General features: G+C 35.6%; 1 protein-coding gene across 1 annotated transcript in view; it reads right to left on the reverse strand.

The window, feature by feature from the left end:
• LOC131166307 (ABC transporter I family member 6, chloroplastic) overlaps positions 1 to 7,077 on the reverse strand; it is a 51,716-nt gene extending 44,639 nt beyond the window's left edge. Inside the window, exons 1-4 of the mRNA XM_058124742.1 lie at positions 6,539 to 7,077; positions 3,197 to 3,247; positions 2,420 to 2,641; positions 1,141 to 1,263 (exon numbers count right to left, since the gene is read on the reverse strand). Coding sequence (XP_057980725.1) covers positions 1,141 to 1,263; positions 2,420 to 2,641; positions 3,197 to 3,247; positions 6,539 to 6,868 — 726 coding nt within the window. The 5' untranslated portion in view covers positions 6,869 to 7,077. The remainder of the gene's footprint in view (positions 1 to 1,140; positions 1,264 to 2,419; positions 2,642 to 3,196; positions 3,248 to 6,538) is intronic.
• Positions 7,078 to 11,852: the final 4,775 nt, after the last annotated feature.

The raw sequence follows: 11,852 nt of genomic DNA on the forward strand, positions 1-11,852 counted from the left end.
AAGATATGTGTGAGAAAACATTGCACAAGCGTCTGCGAGAAGACTCCCGCTCCATTTTTCAGCTTCTCAGGAAAACAACCAACAACAACAACAACAACAACAAACCAAACCTTAAAGTCCCACTAGGTGGGGTTGGCCAAAGAAGACAAAACCCATATCCCCAATTAAAGAATGAGCGTTTAAATATCTTCTAACAAAATCTTTTTATTATGGTCTTAAATTCCCATAAATGTTCAAAATTTTTCACTATTTTCAGGATTCATGGAGTAGAGAAATGCTAATCAGCAATACATTATGGATACACACATTTAATTTTTGAGCTCTTGGATACACACTGTGACACTGTTGATCCATTTATATTGTTCTCTCTCTTTTTTTGTTTGTACATGAGTGGCACCTCCTTAGTCCCCTATTAATGAAACCTTTCTTTTGCTGATTTAAAAAAAAAAAAAAAATTCACTTCCACTTTTGCAATTGAAATGGTAATTAATTTCCATTTTGCAAAATTTCCATCAAAATTTCAACAAATCTATACTATACATATACGTATGAATAGTGTAAATCATTGTGGACAAAAATAACTTTACCTTCTGAAAGTTAGACAAAAAATTCCTAATAGCTGCAAGTTTCTATACTATACATAGAAGAATGAATAGTGTAAATTCAATTTGTGGAGTTCAGTATCCTAATATTCTAGAAGTAACACAAAACATTCCTTAAAAAATCTATTAAAAGTAACACAACAATCCTAAAATAAATAAATAAAATAATTTAAGAAAGAAATTTCACTTCACTCTTAAATCTCTCATTTGTATTTTGAGGAAACTTCATTGCATAGTTCAAATTTCAAGAAGTTTTGCTAAAATTTCGAGATTTCGATAAATTCGTTGAGATTTTGACGGAAATTATGCAAGACCGAAATCAACTGCCATTTCAATTTCGAGGGTCACGGAAACCAGAAGTTTCGACGGAAATTTCAACAATTTCATGGAAATTTAAGACCATGCCTTCAAGACATGTAATTATGCATATACCAGCAACATACTAAGTCCAACAAAAAAACAATATTCCAGTGTCAACAGGGCACTAAAAATACTGATCTTAAATGGTGTAAAAAAAATATAAAAATGAAATCCATACCGCAAGCTGTAATATCTCATTTCGCTTCTTTTCACCACCGCTAAATCCTTCATTAACATTTCTATTCAAAAAATCTGTCTTCATATTCACAACCTCAAGCTTAGGAGCTAGGTAACCAAAGAACTGCAAACACAGAATGATATTATTGGCTTCACCAAGGACCCATCCCGTTCCCCTGCTTTGCACAGAAAGCAAAGTAGCAGCAATACATTCATTAAAAGGAAAAGAGCATGCAGATACTCACATAAAACTAGCAGTTTTTATTTTTAACATGGGGAGAAGGAAAAGGGTTAATTTTATTAAGAATGGCAAGACCAGTCCCACTACAGGAGCAAATTTGGAACATAAAAGGGAGTCCAACCAATGGTAAATAGCTTCTGGAATGTGCAAGACAAAAATGCATATGCACTGCCATGCCATGAGATAAACGGATGGTTAAGAATATTTGAAAGAGGCTAAAGGGACTGATAAGTGCACAATTGAATAACAAGGCTTAGGGTGAAAGAGACAAGTGAGTGCAGAACATGATCTAATGGGAAGCCTGACAGATATTTTTGTGAAAAAAAATTCAGATGAGCATGAGAGTGTAAATTTGTTTTTCCCTTCAAAAAGATAAGATGTAAAAACTAAATAAGTGTTATTTTGGAATTAAAAATAAGGAAATTAAATGCAGAATCATCTTTTTAATCAAAATATAAATGAGTAAAAGATCACAGCCATATCCCAAAGCTTTCATTTTGCATCCCTTAGATCATGAAACTGAGTTTGAAATCATTTTCAAATACCTAAAAATTTAAATATAAATTCAATCAAAAAAATGTAGGTGATTCATAGCGTATAATTTGTGTTCCTCCTACTTAGCATCACTATGAAGCATGCACATTCATAAGTAACAGGGATCGCACTCAAAACAGGGATCGCACTCAAAAAGTCAACAATCTCCCCCTTTTTGATGATGACAAACATCTATAAGCAAAATGGGTTCAGCCTTAAAAGGCTCCCCCAAAGAATATGCATAACTTAAGAAATATTCAATATAGCTCAGGAATATTCAAAAAGAAGACATAATCAATAACTTGACAGAAGTATCTAGAAATAATTTTTTTTTTCCTAAAGATAAAAGAAAGAGTCTATTAATAACCACCTATCCTGCCTAATTTCCCCTTCTCCATTCTCCTTTCTAGGAGGTTCTGTATTCTACTTGTCTTTCTCTTTTCTATTGAATGAAGTTCCTTTTCCATCCCCTCCCCCCCTCCCCAAAAAAAAAAAAGAGGCATACCTCAATTGGTCCAAGTTCCGGCAGACCAAGTTTTCTTCTTCGAGCATTATATGCCATATTTAGAAAGTCAGCATTACTCACACCCGGGATCTCAACAGGGGACTGGAAGCTCATAAAAAGCCCAGCAAGAGACCTTTCCTCAGGATCCATGTTAAGCAAGTTCTCCCCTTTAAATATGACACTACCTCCTGTAACCTCATAATCTGGATGGCCAACAAGAACCTATAACATAAGAAAAATTCCTAGTGAAATAACTTGCTCAGAAACAGCTAATTGGTCCAGGTTGTTGTGTAAAGTTACATGAGCAAAATGAAAACTAGAAAACATCAAGACTGTTGCGGCAGAATGAAGAAGTGACTACCCCAAAAGAAGGGCTGAAAATATTGATAGAAAATAAAATAAATAAATAATGTATGTAGTGTTGCATATATGGCCCAATAGAGCAGAATGGTCAACAAAATATTCACATAATCAACCCCAAGTAGTTTGGATTAAGGCTGTTGAGCCAGGTTGACCATAATTTGTACATATGCACCAATAGTGGATCCAAAATATGAAGAATCATATTGAAACAATTATAGACAATCAACAGCAGTTGGTACCAAGGTTGTTAAGCCAAGTTGAGCATGTATGTAAGTTTCCACCAATAGTGGATTCACAGTATGAAGCATCATGCCAAAGCAGGGCATGAAAAAATTAACTTACTTTTCAGAAAGAGCACTATGTGCATCATTGTGGATTTAATAATAAAACTCACAGTTCCAGGTGGTCACCAACCTTTGAAAATGTGCTCTTTCCAGAGCCATTCTTCCCCATGATTGCATGAACCTAGAAGAAACAAAAATTGAACCATATTAGAACTAAAATGTTAAAAAATGATAAGCTTAAAATAAATTATTAAGTTCCTACCATCTAATTTGAGTAATGAAACACCCTAACCCTCGAAGTTTGTCGCATTTAAATAAAATGTTAGGAAACAAGCAACCAAGCCTTAAGCCCTAGTATGTTTAGTTAGCCACATGAATTCTTTATTTCGCCATTTAACACAATCAACATAAAAAAGATAATAGAGAGAGAAAACAAAGAGAGATGAATGAATTAGAAGAAAGAAAAGGATGAGAGAAGAAGAAGAAAAAGGAGAAGGAGAAGGAAGATCTAGAAGTAAGAGAGATGCATAAGCACCCAAGCAATTCATTTAATCAAAATCAATAATCCCTTACTTCCATAAGCCTATTTTATATTTATAGGCAACTAAAAAACCTTAAAGATAAACCAAGAAAAAAAATATAATAGCCCCAAAACAGTTGAAATATCAAAATGAACCCCAAAATAACTTAAAATATCTAAAAAAGCCCTAAGTTAATCAAATTTCCCAAACAAAAGCAAGTCTCTAATTTATAAATTTTCGGGTAAAATATCATCAACAAGAATTATCCATATAGGTGGCCCTACATCAAAATCCCTTGGTTAGACAAAACTTGAACTTGATATTTTGCCAACAACTTGATAGTCTAGAACAACTTCAACCACACAATCAAAATGTAGAACTAGCGTGAATTGTATCGAATCCACGATCAAAAAATGGCAAACAGGTGGTGTCCTCTGACCAAAGATTCATCACTAAAAAGCTCCACGTCATTCGTATCATGGTTCGCATTTGACCATACTGATTGAACTAGAGAATCACTAGCATCACTAGCTCATCTAGTGAATTCAAATGTAAGGCCATAATGCTCTAACATCATTCAATAAAGAGACACGTCCTACAAACAAAGTCTCAATTTAATTCAAATCTAATGAAGAGTAATATGTGTTTAGTTTGTATTCAACAATTACAAAAAATGTCACATCAAATTTGGTTAAGGAATATGTGGAGAGGAAAGAAACAAGAGATGAAGATACATATTCAATGGATGTAGGACAAAATCATCTATGGGAAATTCTCACAATAAGCTCAGTAACTAAGGAATCTATAAAAGATTCTAGAACAAACAATTATGGTATTCAGTGTGTCAAAAGTAATAAATTCTGGTTTTGAGTCATTAAGAAGCATTCTAGTCCCTATAATAGGCATCTCAACAATTAATTCTGGTGGAAGGTCCAGCACTACCTCAAAAGAAGCATAGATAGTGTCAAGGGTCGCTAAGACAAGTCTACAGGCTCATCTTGATAAGAGGAATCGCGACTTATTTCCATTAGTTTGAAACGTGTTTCATTAGGAATATGCAAATCAGTAATACAATCATGATACTTTAATACGCAACAATATGCATCAAAACCACTATATGTGAAGTATTTATCATCAGAAATTTGAGTCATCTCATCAACACTTGGATGAAATAGCAACCTACAACTTTGAATTTGAGAAATTCTTCAAGCCATGTGATAAATCTCAAACAAATGACAAGAGTATTTGAATTTTGCCAATGAATTGGACGCTTTATTCCCTGTCTCAAAATCCTTTTCCAAACACAATGATAATTTTGATACTCTCGTCCATATGAAGGGGAGTTTAGGCGCAACAGTAAGATTGTCCCCGTATGACCTGGAGGTCATGTGTTCGAGGTGTGGAAATAGCCTCTTGCAAAAAGTGCAAGTTAAGGTTGTGTACTATAAACCCATTCTGGTCCGCCCCTTCCCTAGACCCCGCATACGCGGGAGCTTTGTGCACCAAGTTGCCCTTTCGTCCATATGAAATCTATGTTATACAATTGTTTACTAATTGTCTCCAATTATGAGAGACATGTTTCTATTTCAAAATATATTTCATTTCAAACCATGTGATGACAAGTGGTTCTCCAAAATACCCATGTCCCTTTCAATCTTTTGCAGATATTGCTTTCTCAATCCAAGGAGTCTTGATTTGGCAAATTTGATATGCTTTCGATTAGAAAACCCATATCAATCAAAATAGCTCCTTATGTCGACTATCCAATTAAAGACAAAGCCAATATTGTTTTGGTTATCAATTCTTTTCTCAATCCAAAGAGCCTTGATTGTTACACATAAGAGCTTCTGAAATTCTATTAATCCGAAACAATAATCCCTTACGTCTATAAGCCTATATTATATTTAAAAAAATTTAAAACCCCAATAAATAAAGCAATCAAAAAATTATATAATATCCCAAATAAATTAAAAATTAAAACCAAACCCTTAAATGTAAAAATAAAAAAATTTATATATATATATATATATATTCAAAACAACCCTAATTTACTAACTAAAAATCCCATAAGATATTCAAATTTTCTGAACAAGAATAAATCTCTAATTCTAAATCTTTGGATAGAATATGATTACCTAAAGTTATTCATAGGCACTCCCCAACATCTGAGGAAATATGTACAGGTCAAACACTTACCATCTCTGTCTAAGTTATTATAGGTTTACTCTTACCCTGCGACTGCCTCCAACAACAACAAAGCCACCCCTCCTCCCTAGAGTGTTACTAGGTTTACGTTGCAAATGCACAAACTATTTTTGCCACCCTTCCCCTATTCTTATCTTTACCTATGGTACAACTATCTTGTAATGGATGTTTTCATTCCTTAGTTTATCTTTAAGAGTTGTGCTGCTCATTCATCTCACATTCTCATTTGCGCAACCTTTACTTTTTTGAAATTTTTTTCGTTCTTTGCCATTTCTTTCTTTCTTTTTAGACTCATTAGGTTAAGGCTTGGATATTTGATTCTTAATTATCCAAACTTATAGCCATCCTATTGTTTAGGTCAAATCCATTCACACCATTTTGGTTTAAGTTATTTTAGGTCTACTTTTACCCTTCTTAATCACCAGCACCACTATTATATAGTTTTCCACGAAAAGCATGGATGTATTTAAAAACTCTGCACAAATTAATATCATAGTATGCTCGTGAAGGTACTTTCGGCAGATGAAACTCAATGATACCCAATAATTTCATTTGTAATTCATAATTTTTAATCATTAGATAATCAAATGTTCTATTCGCCGTTCTGAAGTCAATCTTATCTCAATTGAACATTGCCATAGATGTAATCAAAATCAACTGAAACGAAACGCCAATGTTTTAAGCAGAATTAAAGCAATAAAATGAACTTTCAGGATTAAGAAGGAGAAGAAGATAAGGATACTAACCTCTCCTTCGTAGACGACGAGGTCTACGCCGTTGAGAATCTGCTTTCTGGACTCTGCAATCACAGCCGTGAGACCTTTAACTTCAAGCAGTAACTTCTTCGAAGAGTCCCCGCCATGGCCATCCACTCCACCGGCAGTCTCCGGAGAATCGACAGCGGAGACTGCAGCTTTCGCAGCAGCGAGAAACGGACGGCGAGAGGATAAGCGAGAACGGAAAAGACGGATAGGGGCAGGGAGTGTGAATAAGAGGGAACTGCGTGACGGGCTTTTGAGAGGCCAAGGAAGAAGAGAAGGAGGTGAAGGAGCACAAGAGAGTTGAAGAAGAGCCATCGCTGAGATTATATATTTATAGAGAGGAGAATCTGCTTCGGTCGAGAGAGAGAGAGAGAAGGGGGTGCCGCCGCACGCAGAGTAACCACCACCGGATTGCCGGACCAAGGGAAGAAAAGAGAAGCGTTCCTCTCCGGTTCAGGGTGCAGGGCGACGGCGTCGTTTAGGGTCCGCTTCAAGGATTTACGAAAGAAGAGGAAAATAGGGAGGAGATTTTTTCAGGGTCTTTTCTTTTTATAGTTAAATATGTTTAAAATTAAATTTTTATTTTTTATATAATTGAAATTTAAAAAATATTAATGTCTTTATTCCTGAGTTTGATATATTTTTTATTTTATTTCTCACTTTTGTTGATACCTAAACATGAATTTTGGATTTCTTGATATTTTTGTATCAATTCCATTAAAATTTTAAACAGAATTACCAAGGGTGCGTCAATGAGCGGGTGACTTTCACCTCGTCTAGATTTGGTACCTCACTTTAATGTCCAATATGGTGCGATAGTGATTGGAGTTCCTGAGTTATCAATATATATATATTGTAAAGACTCGAATTATAGAGATCCGGATAATTTTCATAATTTAATAATAAGAGAATGAGAGAAAAAGGAATTAAAAACTGGAAAAATTAAACAGAGTCTCGTCGACGAACACAGGGGATTCGTTGACGAGCACACATGAGGGGATTGTCGACAGGGACGTGTCTCATTGACAAGAAGACACCGAAATGATATATTTCAGCTCTGAATTTCGTCGACGAGAATAAGCATTCGTCGACGAATATCCTTCTTGACATTGTCGACGAAGGTCAGTGTATAAATAGCATAAACTTCATTTTTCAGCTAGAAAATCACGCACAAAATCCTCTCTCTCTCTCCTATTCGTCTCTCTCACCTTCTTTCTAAGTTTTCGAGCTGGATTCTTATCGGTTCGATGATCTGAGGCCACCACGACACTCCTGGAAAAGTTCTCTACAAGTCTGCCAGTGTGGATCATTGGTGAGGCTGCCTTGGATTTCATCCCAAATTCAACGTAAGACCTTTTAGTCAATATTTGGTTTTACCATAATTTTAAGAAATGTAGTACACGGAAAAATTGTAAAAATCCCAAAAAGAGATATAAAAGATTAATAGAATGATTCCAAAAATAAAAAATTAAAATTAAAATTAAAATTAAAAAAATAAATTAAAATTAAAAAAATAAATTAAAAAAATATATTAATTAATTAATTAATTAATTGAATTTAAAAAAAAAGGAAAAAAAATTTAATTAATTAAAATTAATTTTTTTATTAAAAAATATTATTATTAATATTAATTAAATATTATTATTATTATTATTATTATTATTATTATTATATTTATCCTCCTGAAGCTTGTTGAAGCTTCAGGAGATTCAAACTTATATATACATATATATATTATTATTATTATTATTATTATTATTATTATTATTATTATTATTATTATTATTATTCTTCTGCGTCTTCTTCTTCTTCTTTTCTTTTCTTTTCTTTTCTTCTCTGCAACTCTCCGAACTCTCTCTCTCTCCTCACATTCTCTCTCCCTCTCTCCTCGATTACGTGGAGGATTTTTGCCTGATCGAAAATCCGAAGATACCACTGGACTCCATTCGCCGCTGCCGTCATTTCTACCAGAGCGGATCGGTGGTAGGATCAGCGTAAGCATATTCCCTAGAGTAAGTCATTTCCTCCTTTTTCTTTAATTTCTTACAAAATATAAGCCCAATTGACGAACGGACACCACCACGAGAATCTAGGGATGATTCTCTACAAGTCTAGTGGGACGAAATTCTCGTGGGGGTGTCGGGCCAAAACCCCAAATTTGGGATGCTAGGGTTATTAAGGGGCTTATTTTTAATTAATTAACATTAATTTAGAAATGCTAAAATATTGAGCATTTTGGGTTGAAGTAGGATTTCTGGAATTTAGGGTTCGAGTGAGCGCCGTGGGTGTAATTTTAGGACCCGCAGCAAAATTTAGAAAATTAAGTGGGCTTTTTAAATAATAGTTTAAATATTAATTCGAGGTATATGGGGCCTAAGAAAGGCTAGATGGGTATTATTTTGGAGAAATAGATTAATTAATTTGGGAAAAATGCAAATTGCATGAGTTAATTTCGGGCGCTAAGGGCATGAAATTTTGGATTCTAGCGAGACTCTCAGTAAGCTAGGTAAGAGGAATAAATTATACCAGTGTTTTTAGAATTATTATTTGAATTAATATATGAAAATGAGCATATGATATTTTGTCTGAAAATTATTATGATATAAATATCAGATAAACTGTGTGGCATTTGAGTGATGTTAAATTGTGGTATTTTGGAGTGTAAAATATAATGATAAGTAATTTCTAAGAAAATATTGAGATGAGAATTACTTATGTGATTAGTGAAAAATAATGTAATATGGTATTATTATATGAGTAGAAATGTTTTGCCTGAAAAATGAGATTTTGTGAATTATTGATATTGGAAAATAATGAAATGTGGTATTTATTTGTGAGTGGAAATTATTTACATGAGAAATGAGTATTTTTGGAAAATGTGAAAAATACAAGAAATATGATATATGATATTATGAGATGATGAAATGTACATAGAAAATGATGAGAATATTTATATTGAACTGAATTGTGATATACTGGAATATAATTGATGAAATGCCAATATCGCATAATAATTGCGGGTATATGGTAGTAAACCCTGTTGGATGGTTATAATATTCAGCACGGTACCGTTGCGAGTGATGTTAGTGCAACCATACGGACTCTTAGAGCGTGTGGCGTGACAGTCGACTGTGCCATTGTGTAGGGTTGTTGGGCCCCCTGAGTCCAGATCAGGGTATTAGGCCGGCCAGTCGTACTACAGACGTGATATGTGATCTAACCGGGTCGGCCAACCGCGGTTAGATCCAGCCTTCGTGCCACACAACCTTGACCAAGGGGGGAAGCATGGCGTGTATAGAAAGATCCTCAGGGTGGCCATGAGTTACAGACGCGATGTTGGTATTTGATACCGAGGATACTCATGAGCCGGAAAGTAAAGTGGAAATGAAAAGTGAAAGAATGATAAAATTAGCTAAAATGAGAAATGAAAGAAAGAATGGAAATTGAGAAATAAAGAATGATAAAATTGAGAAATGGAACAGTGTGAGTTAATAACATAAATAATTAAAGCGAAGTGAAACTCTCCGTCTGAGGGCTTACTGAGTAAGGTGAGTGCCCTGATGGGTATCAGATGTGGCCATACCCGGCTGCATAACGTGCTAGGGCAGAGGAAAGCTACCTGTATGGGCAGGTAATCTTCCCTATTCTCAGGAACTTCGCGTGTAAGTATGTGTTGGAAATCATTGAATTTGATAAATGATTTTAAAGCTTATAAAAGCTTGTGTTGTATATCTATATGATTATGTGTATGTGAATATTAGTGTATTTTCTCAAATAAAATGGTGATTTGAAAAGTAAAGTGTATTATAATTGTACTCATTTGGTCACACACTGTAAATAATCCATTTCTTCTTACTGAGATGTGTTTTACCCAAATTATCTAAATTTTTCAGGAAACAGAGATAGGCCAGGTGGTAGAGCTTCGTGATCATAGGGAGCTGGGACCCTGAGATACAGGGTAAGTTTTGACTAAGGAGGTGTGGTTTCCTAGGGTTGTATTATTTTTGGGTATGAGATAGTGTTGTGTATTTATGTACGTTGATACTCTGGGTATTGTGTTCTGACTAATGTGTATATATTGTCTTTCGCTATTAGGTTGTTTAATAAAATATTTTTTACCTGGTACCCAATGCGGGTCGGGTCGTATGAATGATAGTAGGATTGTTGACGTGGCCGATTATTTATTTATTATTTAAAAAAAATTGTATGAAAATCGGGGCGTCACAGTTTGGTATCAGAGTCTAGGTTGCTAGGTTCTGTAGACTTTAGTAGACAACTAAATACAATACCAAAGTATAGGAGTGGATTTTGAGGGAAATAGGAGATGGGTAGATTGAAATGTGAGTTAGTGGTTGTTAGAGGATGAGGTGAGAATTTAGGATTCTATCTTGCAGCCTAGAGACAGGAGTACCGGAGTTGTTTCTGTGTTTTTCCTAGGGTGACGATTTCAGGAAAATCATGGATACTACCGCTGGGTCTTGTTTCTAAGTGGTAGGACTGAATCTTAAATGGGGATTAAGGTGTGGATAGAAGAATAATTTATGAGTTATTGTAGTGTATGGGTTGTGTGATAGTGATTGTATGCTGAGATTAGCTATTTCCTTTGTAGGATGGATCCGGGGAACAGTAACACGAATGCGGGAGGTGATGGAGCAGAACCTTCCAGTATGGGTGGTGCAGACCCTGACGCAGTGTTACGTAGCGTCACTCAACAAGTGATGGCTGAGATGGCCAGAAGCTCGGGGGAGCGAAATTGCACGATCGAGCAGTTCACACATATGCGACCCCCATCTTTTGTTGGAGGAGTAGACCCACTAGTAGCAGAGAACTGGGTTCAGGACATAGAGGACATACTGGCAGTCCTATCATGTACAGACAAGTAGAAAGTATTATTTACTACCTTTAATTGACCGGGGAGGCAAAGCACTGGTGGAGGTCAGTGAGAGTACTGGAGGAGCAGAGGCCTGACCCTGTAGAGATGACGTGGAGTCGCTTCAGGGAGATTTTCTTCGAGCAGTACTTTCTCGCTACAGTCAGGAGTGCAAAGGAGTCGGAGTTTATGTATCTGATACAGGGGTCTATGACGGTGCAGTAGTACGCAACAAGGTTTGTTCAGCTGTCCCACTTCGCCCCATATATGGTGCCAAATGAGGAGAGGAAGGCGAGGAAGTTTGAGGAGGGCTTGAGGCAGAACCTGTATGAGTAGGTGGTAGGTTTCCAAGCTCAGACCTTCTCGGAGATAGTAGACCAAGCTGCGGTGATTGAGAGCAACATACAGAGAGGCGCAGCAGCCCAGAGC

This window comes from Malania oleifera, chromosome 10 (genome assembly GCF_029873635.1).
Source record: "Malania oleifera isolate guangnan ecotype guangnan chromosome 10, ASM2987363v1, whole genome shotgun sequence".
NCBI classification, from domain to species: Eukaryota; Viridiplantae; Streptophyta; class Magnoliopsida; order Santalales; family Ximeniaceae; genus Malania; species Malania oleifera.